The 15,157-nt window shown below is 39.0% G+C and overlaps 1 protein-coding gene across 1 annotated transcript in view; it reads left to right on the plus strand.

Annotated features, from left to right (window-relative positions):
• The first annotated feature begins 4,074 nt into the window (after positions 1–4,074).
• ALG13 (ALG13 UDP-N-acetylglucosaminyltransferase subunit) overlaps positions 4,075–15,157 on the plus strand; it is a 75,685-nt gene continuing 64,602 nt past the window's right edge. The window contains 3 exon segments of the mRNA XM_032618959.1: positions 4,075–4,213; positions 5,195–5,357; positions 6,389–6,527. Of these exon segments, the coding sequence (XP_032474850.1) occupies positions 4,133–4,213; positions 5,195–5,357; positions 6,389–6,527 (383 nt within the window). The 5' untranslated portion in view covers positions 4,075–4,132.

The raw sequence follows: 15,157 nt of genomic DNA on the forward strand, positions 1-15,157 counted from the left end.
TATTTTATTGGGCAAGTATATACGATATTTCTTCTAAAATGCATGTCAGAAAACCTGGGTTTCATATGTCATGAAAAACTGAAAGATTTTGAAAGGGGGGGGGGAAGAAAAGGATTACTGGGTAGCTTACAGAAGGCTGGGCATTGCCTAGTACATCCTTCCTGGTTATCTGACTCTGTAGTGTTCTGAGCCTTTCATTGGATTAGAAAGAGTCCTGGAAATCTTGCCTCAGTCCACTGGTGCCGTCTGAAAGTTATCTAAGTGATGTCAACTCAGAAGTCTATTCTTTGAAGTGGCAATCATGTGAAGTACCTGGTACAGTCCTTTTCCATGAGGCTCTGAGATTGTTCTTCTTTGTTGAAGATACAAATTCTAGCCTGTAGTAGAATCTTCGGGTAAGCTTTAGAGTAAAACAAGAACATTAAGAGATTTAATGGCTGTGGTTAATTTATTACTATTGCCAATTCTATCAAAATAGAGGAGCCGTATTGGAGTCCAGTATTTAACTATTTCATAGGAGTTTTGATGAGGGTTATTCCTGAAGGTAAAACAGTATCATGGAGGGCACATCCATCATGGAGGGCACTGACAAATTGCTGGGGACTTCCCGTAAAGCATGCAATTTCTGAAATTTTTATACTAATATTTTACCAAACAAACGTAATTTAGGAAAGGCTGAATGTCCCTTCCGATCTGACAACTTTTCCCATGCAACTTTACTATAGTAACAAATTAAACAAACCTAATTATTTCCAGTATCTTTTTTTGTAAAGTGGCAGTGCAAATCTTTGTGATTCCAAAGGCCCTCTGAGAAGTCTTAGAGGTTTTACACATAAAGGTTTTAGTTTTATGTATGTAATATATTCTGAAAATTTTATTTTATGTGTCCTAAATTTAGGAACTGATTTTGGGAAGACAAAATTAAGGGTTGTCAGAGGAGATCTGGTCACTTGATTAGGTAGGATCATGAGTGACTGAGAAACAATGCTTCCCTTCCTATTTAATCCAAGTACAAATAATGCATTAAAAAAATACAATGTAACACAATGTTACACAATGTAACACAATGTTACACATGTAACACAATGTTACACAATGTAACACAATGTAAGTGAAGAGTTGCGTTCTATGGGTATTTTCCCCTTAAATAATCAGGGACACAAAAAGACAACTTAAGTGACAGAAGATTATTCTTGTAAGACACAGAATCTTTGCTATTTAGGCAGATTACATGTAAGGTAAAGAATAATCTTTCAAATCGTAGGTGGAAGCATTAATTACTAAATAAAGGAAACAACCTCATCTAAACTGACGCAGTACTCTTAACATTTTTTTTTTTTTTTTTTTTTTTTTTTTTGCAGTACGCGGGCCTCTCACTACTGCGGCCTCCCTCGTTGCGGAGCACAGGCTCCGGACGCGCAGGCCCAGCGGCCATGGCTCACGGGCCCAGCCGCTCCGCGGCACGTGGGATTCCGAGCGGCTGGGCACGTGGGATCCTTCCGCACCAGGGCACGAATCCGTGTCCCCTGCACCGGCAGGCGGACTCTCAACCACTGCGCCACCAATAAGCCCAGTACACACTTTTTTAAAAGGTGCTTAAAGATCCTGGAAATTATCTTCAAGCTGGCACACCAGGAAGCATAGTTACTATTGAAATAAAGTTTGTCAGAATGCTGATTTAATGTAGTTGAAAAGAAATTTACATTTTTCATAATCATAAACATTTTTAGAAATAATGTTAACTTATTTTATAAGTAAGCCTGTGTAAGTTTAGGGAAAACACACCCAGTAAAATAAAATGCATACTTAACACTGACAAAACAGAGAAAAGACTTAATTACCAAAATTTTATATCAATTATGTAATCTTGGGTTCTTAAATCGTTTCTGGATCAATTTCTGCAAGAAGATGTTTTAGTAAAGTCTAGAACATTTAAAGTATTAATGTAACCAAGCAAGGGCTTGTGTGCCCATGCCACAGAAAGCCAAACTCTGACAGTGGGAGTTTGCAGCAAAGTAAGGGTTTATTTGCAGGGCACAGAGCAAGGGAGTGGGATACAAGTCTCAGATTCACTCCATCTTGGTCTCTGAGTTGGAGATGTTTTGAAGGGGAAGAACAAAGAAACTGGAATTAATCATTGTCTTGTGACATTTCTTAAGCATGATTTCATGAGTCAAGATGTCTCTGGTTTAGGATTCTCTGGCCATGTGGTCCATGGCTCAGGGGTCTGTGAGCTCATCTTGCCCTGGAGAAACAGCCTGAGTTTTTAAGGTAATGATGATATCTACAACAACAGCAATTTTAGTCACCTGACTCTGGTTGGTTAGTGTTCAGTTAGCATAGGATTGAGGTCAGAGGGCACAAGAAAGGGAAAAAAGTTTTGAATAGAGAGATTAATCATTAACTCCCTAAGGAAACTGTTTTAGCAGGGCTCAGTTTCATTAGATATTCAATTTTCTTATTTTCTGGAAATTTAAGACTATTCAATTTCTGTATGTGCTTATTCTCTCTATGAGCTCATCAGAACAGTGCTCCTTTAATTTATATCTTCCAGATACAGGAAAAGATACCATAGACACAAGATCTTTCTGAATTACAGAATATTTTGGAATATTTTTTGTCTTTATATTCCAATAAATATTCATACTTTATTCCTCTTATTGGGCAGAAAATATGCTTATATTTTATTATTTAACCATGATCTTTCTACATTTATTGTTATTATGAAACTAGTTTTATTAATTCATGAAATTTGGTATCAAGAAAGGGGTAGAGCATACCACCCCTCAAAAAGACATGTACTCAAGCTACAAGATTTAGAGAAACAGTCTTGTTAGAAATAGGCTTAATAGGTTTTTTTAGCCCATGTTCTAGGCTTAATTCACCTCTAATCCTTCTCGTGTTAAGAGTTTCTTCTCATACCTTCCCTTCTGTATTTAACCAGGCAGAGCAAAACATCCATATTAGCTAAACTGAAATTTTAAGTAGGAAATACAGAAAACATTAGAATGAGATAAAGCAGGCAATGATCTTAGTAATGGTGGTAGGACAAAGAAGAGGAGTCTTGAGAAATCGCCTCTCCCGTACCTGATTGCCTAAGTATAATATATATGTGGTATTTATTCATGCTAATGTATAATTTTACATTTTATTATAATTTAAATTTATGGTAATTCTACGTTTTAAATGGTTCAATGGATGGGTTCAATGACAGAGAGTAGGCTTCAGGCCTTAAAGCCTCTTTTTTTTTTTTCTTAGAGAATGGACTTGAGGATATGGGGAGAAGAAGGGTAAGCTGTGACAAAGTGAGAGAGTGGCATGGACATATATACACTACCAAACGTAAAATCAATAGCTAGTGGGAAGCAGCCACATAGCACAGGGAGATCAGCTCGGGGCTTTGTGACCACCTAGAGGGGTGGGATAGGGAGGGTGGGAGGGAGGGAGACGCAGGAGGGAAGAGGTATGGAAACATATGTATAACTGATTTATTTTGTTGTAAGGCTGAGGCTGACACACCATTGTAAAGCAATTATACTCCAATAAAGATGTTTAAAAAAAGCCTCTATTTTACACACAATGCTTGCTAATGGAGCTTACTGTTTCTCTGCAGCTTCCAAGACTCTGTAGGGCTCTGGTTTCTTGAGAACCACAGTTGGAAGAAGAGCCCAGGCTAATGAGCGATTTTTAAAAGGCACTTTTTTTTCAGATGCCCTCAACAGACTTGAAGTAAAACCATCTCTCAAATGTATCTTGGCTAAAGAATCCCAAACTTCTATATCATTAAAAGAGCTGTGGTACCCGAGCAAGGATGCAAACACAAGGGTGTGAGGCTTCATGATTATTTTTTAAACCCCACTTTTGAAAAAAATAAATTTGTCAATTGCCCACCTTCTTAACTGTGAGGGTCCCATGAGCTTCTACACGCAAAGGGCTTACAACAGTGCCCCGCACATAGGCCAGGAGCATTCTTTGCTCCCAACTCATCCCCGGCAACACAGTTCAGGTGGCTGCTGCCCCCTGGCGGCCACGCCCGACTTCCGCCTCCCGCACCTAGCGCGGTTGCGGCGTCCACGTGGTGTCTGCTACGTCACGTCCGGGCCTTGATATTCGTGGTTGTGGGTCACGCGCGATGAAGTGCGTGTTTGTTACTGTAGGGACCACCAGCTTTGACGACCTTATTGCATGTGTGTCGGCGCCCGACAGTTTGCAAGTGAGTGGGGAAGGCGAGCGGGAGGCGAGCGGGAGGCGGGCGAGCGGCGGCTGGGCTCCCCGCGCTGAGCTCGCCGCTCGCCGCCACCAGCCTGACCGCTAACCTCGGTAACCTTGCCTGACTGTTGCACTCGGGAAGAATCCCTGGCAGCTCAATCTCTGGTGCCGCCGCCCATCAGCCGGCTCCTCTCCGCGCCTGACTGGGCCTTTCTCCAACTCCCCCGGTGCTTAGGGTCTTCCGCCTCCTCTTCCTGTTCCCTACGGTCTTGCCGGGCCGCTCCTCCCCGTCCTTTCTCCGGCTCCTCCTTTCTCCCGGATTTTCTCCGCGGATTCTCCGCTTCTCCATCCTCCGGCTTAGCCTCTCCTTCCAGCGGCTCCGCCTCTCCGAGCCGGGGCTCCGGCCCGCCTCCCGGGCCCGTGCCTGTGCCCGCCTCGCTGGCCCCTTGGGGCCGCGCGGTCGACGCGCTCCGTCGGGCTCTGCCTTGCCCGACCCGGCCGGTCCGCTCGGCGCCCTGCCCCGGCCCTGCCCCGCCGCGCTCGGGCCGAGGCCGCCATGCCTTACCTCCGGCTCAGGCACCCTCGCGGCCGGCGTCCACGCGCGGCGCGGCATCCCCCGAGCGCGCCCTCTCCTTAGGGCTCGTGGTTCGCGCAGCCCCAGCCGTGTGCTACGGCGACGCTGTTCCTTGCTCTCCCTCCCTAGTTTGCGACGCCTTTTTCAGAGTCTTTGCGTTGGTCTCCAAGTTCTTGCTGGGCCATTTCTGTCACTACGGGATGAGCTGGGGCGTTTAGATCCCTTAGGGCTAGTGAGGTGCCAAGTCGAGGCCTGGGACGGGGGGGGAAAGGAGCCATTTGAAAAACTAACGGGCTCCAGTTCGACTATTTATTCGGCAGCTCGTGCTCCGATTGGGTGGTTTGTTGTCGATATTACTGTTTTTACAGTAGCCTGTTTAAAAGGCCCGCTTTTTCTTTTTTCCCGTTTCAGATAATCCAGAGCCTCGGTTACAACCGACTTGTCCTACAAATAGGTAGAGGAAAGGTGGTACCTGAACCATTCAGCACGGAGTCATTTATTCTGGATGTTTACAGATACAAGGATTCATTGAAAGAAGACCTTCAGAAAGCAGATCTTGTTATTAGTCACGCCGGTAAAGTGCTGTAGAACTGTTCGGTTTGGTTTTTGATAGACAACAAATAAGAACAGAAACTCGAACCTTTCTGATGTAAAATAAAATCACTAGGGTAACTCACCGGTAGCCATTTTGAATAAAATACTGATTGCAATATAGCAGTCGGGAACATTATTGGAGAGAATTTATAATTCTGGGTGATAGAAAAATGGGAAATCAATCACTGAAGGCCAGCTTTACAGTTTACAGAACTGTAAACTTTAGGGTTTACGGAAACCCTAAACACAGGCAAAATAAGTTATCCAATGACATGTGTCAAGAGTTGTCAGTGGGAATTAGTATCTGGGCTTAGGTCTGCAGGAACGTTCAGCCAGCTAATTGGTCGGATTGGTCATTGAGAATTTGGCTTTGGAAGATTTTTTACATTTCTATTAAAAGGTTAAGTAATTTGTCCAGTCAGTAAGCGGCAGACAGATAACAGTCTGGTGCTGGTATCGTCTACCCAAAAAGGATTTGTCTGCTCACTTAGCAGTCTCCTCGCTCCCATTTAAACTATCTAAATGAGTTTAGAGTTAAAAGTTGAATTGACCCAAATATTGTATATATGCATGTTTGTGGAGATTTATCCTTGACTCTTGACAAGCAGACTCATAAGGAGTGGTCAAAGTTTTCCTTTATTGGTGCTTGTCACTACTGAAGGCTTGCTTTTTTACTTGTGTTTGAATAGAAGTGCAGTATGGCTTCATGTACAGTATGTTGAACCTGAATCTTATTTGGATTCAAGGCCCATGCCCAGGGCATACTACTGGAGGGCAAGTTGCAAAGCACTGATATTGTTGGCAGTGATAAAGAATGTGTTTTTCAAGTCAGGTTTGTAACACTAGAGACCACTCATAACTGTTTTTTGTCATTTTGGATGTATAATTAAAAGGCTTGATTTGTAGTGTTGCCAACTACATTTTTCATCTTTTGAGTTCTAGTTATAAGGCCTGGTGAATCACTGTAACTTTCTTTTAAACTGTGTTAACAAATTTGGTATATTTTTGTAGGTGCAGGAAGCTGTTTGGAGACTCTGGAAGAAAGAAAGCCACTCATAGTGGTTATAAATGAAAAGTTGATGAACAATCATCAGCTGGAATTGGCAAAGCAGCTACACAAAGACGGGCATCTCTTTTACTGTACCTGCAGGTATACTAGAGACTGACTATTTGACCTCTTAATTCCTTCCTAGCTATTCTTACCCACCTGCCTAACCCGCCTGTATCTTTGATCTCTTACCTTCTCCCACTTAGCAAACATTTTGATTTTCTCACCTGTAAAACCTGCTCATTTGTCTTCTACTTTGTGATATCTGTGTCATATTTCTTTCAGTATCTATGCTTATTTCATTGCACGTGAATATCTGAATGTGTGTGTGTGCACGTATCTGTGTGTATTCATCTGGGTGTGCAGGTCTCTGAGAATATAAACTTTTGTGTTCATTATTTTTCATTATTTAAGGAAGGCATTTGCTTATTTTTAATTAAGGTTTTGCCTTCAGTAAATCCACTGGAATCCCTAAATTAAATTTATTCATTCATTCAACTATATCTAATACATGGCAGGCATTGTTTTTGGTGCTTTGGATAACAGTGCTAAACATGACGTAAAGTCCCTGCTTTCATGGTGCTTATGTTCTAGTGGTGGGAGATAGACAGTAAACAGTTCATAAATAAGCAGTCGAGATAATTTCATATGGTGAAATGTGTTATGAAGAAAATAGGACAGGGTGATGTGATAGCTGGGGTGAAGACTAATTAGAATCGTCGGGGAAGGCATAACTGGGTATATGACATTTGAGCTGAGACCTGAATAACCAGGAAGAGCCAGTCATGTGAAGCTCTAGAGGCAGAAGGAACAGCAGCAATTGCAAAGGCCCTAAGTTGGGAATGAGCTTGGAGTTTGGTGTGTTTGAGGAACAGAGGGTTAGTGTGGCAGGAGTACAGTAAGCAAGGGAGAGAATGTAGTATGAAGATGAAGCTGGGTGGGGATAGTTCACAGAAGAGTTCTGATTTTATTCTGTGTTTAATAAGAAGCCATGGGAGTATTTTAAGCAGAGGAATTGCTTTATGGTAAGGAGTATTATTTTCTAGAAGTATATTAGAATTCAGCAAGAACTGATCAACATCACAATAGAAGGATGAAGAAAATTGCTGGTTTTCTATTAATTTTTCTTCAGACACTAGAAGCTTGCCAAAGGGTCAGGTCAGTAATTCCCAATTGTTGGACTTTAAAAGCTATCCTAATTTGATGTTTTAAAAAGAAAAGACCTCATAGAAGTATTACAAAATGCATGTTTCTTATGTTATAATAAATTGAAATTAATTTGAAAATAAACCTTAGAAAAAACTGGTTAGAACATAAGCGTTTCTTTTAATTTTACTGCTTCTGTGTCTTAGGCACTCAGTAAATACTTGTTTATTCATTATTTATTGGGCACATACTGTGTGCCAGGCATTATTCTAGGTACTTGGCATCATCAGTGAACAAAAACAGTTTCCTATTCTCATTGAGAGGAGTCAGATTCATTGATTTTTCCAGGAGCAATGGTTGGTGTCCTAATCCCTATAATGATGGAGGAGAGGGAGTGTCAGGGTGGCTTTGTAATATAGAAGCCATTCTTAAAATATTGTGAGTCAGGGGAGAAGCTAGATAATCAGAATTATGTGGGCTTCAGATAATGGGCATATCTGTCCTTAGGTAGTTGAGATTGTTAGGGGTTAATACCATTTTTGAAGAGGAATCAATGTTCATCTTCCTTGGTTTATGCAAGTCAATTTTTTCAGACACTTTTGATGAGTATTTTCATTCTAAACATTAAATCAGCTTCGATTTTTATGTTAGTACATTAAAAAGGGGAAAGCATTGATTTCATAGACACATCCTGACTCTCTACTCAGGCTGAAAAAGGAGCTGTACAAATCTCCAATTTATTAATTTTTTTCAGTTTTAGAATTCTTTTTTTCTTGTATTAATTTCAAGAAAGTTGCACACGTGGATGCCATAAGGAGAATCAATAATTGGTTGTATTTTTATTTTAGGTATATCATTTATTTGCCCCAAATGTAGGCTGGATGATTGTCTGTTCTAATTTAAGTGGCTGGTTTAATTAAATTTCTGAAGTAATAGTTTTATGTTGTAGGTCTGAACCTTATTTCCAACGTGCATAGCGATTGTATGTTGCTTAGTTATATATGGATTTATGGTAGTAAATTACTAGCAAAAATTATTTCACAATCTTCATGCATGGTCTAGTAGTCTCCCCAGCTTATTGTTCTTGTCTTGCAGCTGTTACTTTTGGTTTCATTTATTCTGTTTTCATAAATTGAGTTTGCTTCAAGTTATATCTGCCCAGTCATGAGAAGTGTTCCAAAGCCATGTGACCACATCTTTCATGAAATAACATTTCTGAAATATTTCAGTTGATGTAAAAGATAAATTGTTGAATTGCTATTGACATGTAATGCGCTTTGTATTATTTTATTATTATTGTGTATACCTATAATACTAAAATACATTGAAATTCACATATATAGGTTGAGAACCATCACAATATTCTTGGAAGTTAGATTCAGTCATCAAGTGGGCAGCATTGAATTATGGAATTTTCTCCCATATTACCTAATATTTTTCTTCTTTTGTTTTAGCATGCTTCCTGGGCTGTTACAGTCAATGGACTTTTCAACACTGAAATGTTTTCCTCCTGGCCAGCCAGAAAAATTTTCTGCATTTTTGGATAAAGTTGTTGGATTACAAAAATAAACACTAAACTCTCAAAGCTTTAAAAACACCCCTCAAATTCAACTTATGGAATGTGGTTAAATCAAATTAAATATAGAGTATATATTTGTAGAATAATATAAATTAATAAGTCTCCTACATCTGTAGAATGTATAGGAAATTTTATGGTGTGAATGTTAGCATTTGGGTCCAGATTCTAATTGCAATTTCACAAATTTATTAGATTTTTCCCTATTCTTCATGTTTTAGTAAAAGAAATATGTAGTGAGCATTCACACGTTTTATTCTAGAATCCCAAATGGATTTGGAATCATGAAAAAAATGAATTAAATATGAAAACTTTGACAAAAACCTCAAATGTAGTTAATTTGATATTAGAGTAAAAAATGAAACAGTAACAAACTTGTAAAAAAAATTTGAGTCAGAATCTTTAGCTTCATAATCCAAGGAACCAAATTAAAAAAAAAAAACAAAAATGATGGATTGTGTTCTGTGAAATAAAAAGCTCAATAATTACCTTAAAAAGATTAACTATCAAGTCAGTTGATCTGTTGTACTTCGAGAAACTACTGTTATCCTGAATAATAGAGTGGAGTGGATGTGTTCACTGTTTTCCTGTAAAATATGAATAGAAAGTGACAAAAATAAACTTGCCCAATGTCAAAGCTTTACTGGTTTGAGAAGAGTAAATCAAAAAGCACTTGTGCCAATAGGACTTGCTGTTATTTTTTAAGGACCCCCCCCCCACAGTGGTGTGGAAACATTTACTGTAGCATCATAGAGGAATTTATGCCCTTATAAAGTTAGTTTTACAAATGAATAAATGATCTGATGTGTGTAATGGCCTAAAGATATGGTTTTAAAATTCACATAACTCAAAATAGATACTTTATGAAATTCTGATTATGGTAAGTGGTTTCAAGATCTATAAAATAAACTAGATTATCCATAAGTATTGATAGTTTTCTGGTAGAAAGTTTAGATATAATTCATCCATAAACGTAGAGCATTCACTATAAAGATTCATTTTTGATTGCATTATCCCAAAATGTTGAATATTCTAAACATTTTACTTGGGATGCATTATATAATGTTTCTGTAGATTTATTTTCCTGATTATGTTTTACTTAGGCTAATATTAAAATAAATTCTTACTAATGGTAGAAGGTGGTGGCTGAGGAGTACTCCGGGTAGCAGGAGGATACCAACTTGGATTAAATTTTGCTGAGAATAACCTAAAAAGTGAGTAATATACACAGTTGAGAATTCATAGCACCATAATCATAATTGTATATTAATGTTAACCTAATGCTGTAGGAAAGGCCCTATTCAAATCCATAGAGAGAATCTCACTTTTCTGGCCTCTCTTTTAAATATGTTTCTCTAGTTTGAGAAAAAATGTGGCTTAAAATTTATGTTGATCACTCAGTCTTTAATTATCTTATGTCATGAAGGATTAACCATAGAGAATCAGAAACAAATGAAAGGGTCTACTCAAACATTAGACAACTAAAGAGCAGCATAGGGCCCCAAATCCTCTGCTTCTTTCCCACAAGAGCACATAACCCAGATTGCATTATTTCATTTAGCAGAGGCTTAAGCCAGTGCTGTCAGTTGTGTGTAGTGACATCTCTTGACTATACCTTTGTAAAATTTTATATCACTTGTGGGGTTTAAAAAGCAAAGGATATCTTAGAACCATTTTGATTTGGCAGGAATCCTCAAGATCATGTAGTCCAATCCCTTCATTTCACAGATGAGGAAGGCCAGAGGTTAAAACTTGTCTAAAATAATAGCCTTTGGCAGAGCTGCCACTAGAAGCAACTTCTTGACTCCCAGTCCTGCGCTCTTTCTACCATACCATAATATATGTTGTAAGCTTTTTGTTTCTTTATATTTGTTTGCCTAGTATTTATTTTAGTTACTTTAATCCCTTCCAAGGGAGATTTTCTTCATTTCCAGAAGTTTAATTATTTTAGAAGGAATTTCACAGTTCACTAAATTGGGTTTTCCTTTGGTGTATTGCAGCCTTAGCTGGGACTTAGAAACCGGTGATTCCTGAGTTTTTGGAATCTAGCAAAATGCCACGGTATAGCATTGATACTAGATTGAACAAATAAAGGCTTTAAGACAAAGAATTGTAGATTTTGGGAATTGGTAGAGAATTTTAAATAAAATACCTAGTGCAAACCATTCATTTTACAGACGAGGAAAGAGGCTAGGATAAATTAATTGCCCAATTAGAAGGGTATTTCTAATTGGTCCTTAAGGAAAAATTCAGGGTAATCAAAATTCTATTTGAAATATTTACCCAATAAAATTTGTTTAGTTTCATTACCTGACAGGGCTTCAGATGTTTGAAATCAGTGTATAAGTGCAGTGCAGTTTATGTAGCAGTTTTCTGTTGAGAGGTATTTAGATATCCAGGGATGAGGAAGTGAAAGAGAAAGTTTAGTATTTTGAGAAATTCACATCATTGGTATGTGCAAAGGTGGACAGGTAATAGAAAGTTGATTGATGTTGGAGTAGGTGAAAAGTGATGTGAAGTTATAGTATGCTTGGGAAGTAAGGATTTTAGATGACTACGTGCTTATAATTTGGAAGGGAAGAGTAGGATTTGGTGTTAGGTAAGATAGTACAACTGATGAACTGGACGCACGGTTCTGTAACATTGAAAAGTAGTCATCTCAAAAAGTATTATCGGGCTTCCCTGGTGGCGCAGTGGTTGAGAGTCCGCCTGCCGATGCAGGGGACGCGGGTTCGTGCCCCGGTCCGGGAGGATCCCACGTGCCGCGGAGCGGCTGGGCCCGTGAGCCATGGCCGCTGGGCCTGCGCGTCCGGAGCCTGTGCTCCGCGACGGGAGAGGCCGCAGCGGTGAGAGGCCCGCGTACCGCAAAAAAAAAAAAAAAAAAAAAAAAAGTATTATCAAGTGATTCTAGACACCAAGAACCTGTATTAGAGCATTGCTTTGTATGCTTTTAAAGGCAAATCATGTGGACACAAAGGGCAATATAAAAATGTATACCACTTTGATAATTTGAGGAAATTTTCCAAGACTAAGGATGTCAGGAATGACTAGCAGTAATGTAGATATTTTTCTTGGTTCTTTATTACAGTATAAGCACTTAATCCCTGTGATTTATTAAAAATAGGAAATTATCAGAGATGACCAAAATTCTTCATGTGGTCTGAGAAATGGGATGTATGTCCAGATTACTTGAAATTGTATTTTTGGGAAAGATTTGGACACGGTGGTCCTGATAGCTGTGTGGTGATCAGTTTTCTGCTGAACAATTAGTACCGTATTTTTATGGGGGAGTGGGGATGAAAAATAACAGTAACAGTTAACACCCTTGCCTGCTTAGTGTGTATCATGTACTGTTTGAAACATTTTACACAAATGAACTCAATCTTTACAGTATAACTCTATGAAATAGTTACTGTTGTTGCATTTTGCAGATGAGGAAACTGAGTTCAGAGCATAATGTGAAAAAGGAGTTGACACTGGGCTTCCCTGGTGGCGCAGTGGTTGAGAGTCCACCTGCCGATGCAGGGGACAAGGGTTCGTGGCCCAGTCCGGGAAGATCCCACATGCCACCGAGCGGCTGGGCCCGTGAGCCATGGCTGCTGAGCCTGTGCGTCCGGAGCCTGGGCTCCGCAACGGGAGAGGCCACAACAGTGAGAGGCCCGCGTACCCGGGGGGGAAAAAAAAAAGGAGTTACGCTACTGAAGTATCCAAAAGATGGTCTGGGAGTTGTAATTGGAACACTGAATTCCAGTATGTTTCCATCATTTATGGGGACAGGAGGACTGTATATTTGAAATCAGGGGACTATTCCAAAAAATTTGGATTGTATGGTAGCCATGGGTATGTAACCTATTTCAGTTTTTACATTGCTATTTAAAAGCATACTGATCACTACTCATAAAACCCCTGTGGAGAAACTCCCAGTCGGTTACCTGTTTGCAACTTACTTACCAGCTCCTTTGTTTTCTCTGTAAGTGTTTGTGTTTGGGGCTCTATTTTTGGTCCTCCTTGTATATTTTTTCTTGGTATTTTCATCACTCCCAGGGTTTCTACTATTGACTCCCCTATCCATCCCCCAACTGTGATTTGAGCTTCTGCATGGTATTTCCAGTTGCTTATAGGTCATGTCACTCTGTTAATTCTCTTAAGCACCCTAAACTTGATATGCCCCAAACTAAAATCATATTTCTCCTTTTCATCCTTCTGAGATCCTTATCTCTGTTAATGGTGTCACCATTTAGTCAGTCTTCCAGGCTTTAACTCTTACAGCTCCAATCCTTTATATATGATTGGTCACCAGGTACTCTCAGCTTTACTTCCTAAATGGCTCAAGCCCATTTATTTGTTCTCTTAGTTTTTTTTTTTTAAACATAAGTGCATGATAAGAATCTACTTTTTATATCAGCAGGACTCAAGACATGATTCCTGCTCTGGAGGAACTCTTAAGTGTAGTTGAGGAGGAACTATACATTCATGTATCCTCTGCCTGAAAAACAGTTGGCTATCCGTAAATGATAAATGCACTTCTGTAACTTAGTATTCTTTTCTCATCTTGGTTAGGTATTGGGTCTAGGAAACATTGTCATGCACACATTCATTTCCTACTCTCTTTGACTTGACTTCAAAATATCTAGTATGTCTCTTGTTCAAGAGAAAGATGTGACCATCGCATTATATGGTGAAGTTTGTAGGATCAAGCATTTATAGGAATGGCATCTAAAACATAGTAGTGCTGATCCTATGTAATGTTCTAATGGTATTTAAGGGTCTGTCAAAGAACGGTACCTGTTGGGGATTTTCGGACAAGCATGGTGTTAAAAATCAGAGGTTTATAAACAGCAGTAGCTATAGTGTTTTCCAGTAAAAGATTACATGGAGAAAGGTTTAGGATAACCACCAAATCACACTTAACTCCTTGTTAAATGGTTAATTCCTTACATGAATATTCTAGCACAGTCTTGTATAGTTCTTTGAATTCTTATGATTTTTGTTGGTGGCTAGATAAAAGGTGAGCAAAACAATCTAGCTTCAAACGGGAAAGTAAAATACATGTTTCTTGACGTTGATATTGATTCTTAAAAAATATTTTGAGGGGTTTTTATACCATCATGTCTCATCTATTTTAGTATTTCACTTCTAGATCCTTATTGTCTTTATGAATTTTTACTGTATCCTGGCTGAAATTATCTATTATGATTGACACTCTGTTATGAATTTTCCTTTTTTTATGTCCTCCCCGTGTGCCCTGCGTTGGAAGTGCGGAGTCTTAACCACTGGACTGCCAGGGAATTCCAGTGTCATGATTTTATTTTGATGGCTACAGTCCTGCTTTCTGAGGCAGTAGTTCTTAAGCTTTTTTGGGGTCATGAAACCCTTCAAAATACTTAAAACTATTGCTTCTCTCTCTACTCACACATATACATATTTTGCTATGAATTTCAGGGAATTTACAGGTACCTTGAGGCCGCCCCAGGTTAAGAATCCCTAGACGGAGGCCAACTTCAGTAATTCCTTGGTCATTGTTCATTAATATTTGATGGTAACTATTAGACTCCTTTATAATTAAACCCTCTGATTAAATACATTTAAGTTTAGTAATTTCCAGTTTTTATAATACAACACAAATTATAAATTTTTCTCTTCGTTTAAAACATGCCAGACAACACATTTTGACACTAACTTAATACTTTAACTCAGTATCTATAACCCATAATGTCTTGTATAGTACTGTTTCTAATTGATAAAAGGAACTAAATGAAAACTATTTTCGTTTGTAGTAATTATTTCAGGATATATTACATTGGGCTATCTGGTAAAGCAATACAGTGTTGTAATTTACACATTTACTGTTAAGTGTGCTTCTAAAGTATTTGCTGAACTGATAGTCACTGTTAGAATGATGTTTGTGAGAGGCCATATACTGCATCTTTGTTACTGTTCATTTCCCCTTTTGTCCAGACATGGTGGTGGTTTTTCCACTACTGTATGAAGTGGGTGGATAATACACTCC

This window comes from Phocoena sinus, chromosome X, assembly GCF_008692025.1.
Source record: "Phocoena sinus isolate mPhoSin1 chromosome X, mPhoSin1.pri, whole genome shotgun sequence".
In the NCBI taxonomy this organism is placed as follows: Eukaryota; Metazoa; Chordata; class Mammalia; order Artiodactyla; family Phocoenidae; genus Phocoena; species Phocoena sinus.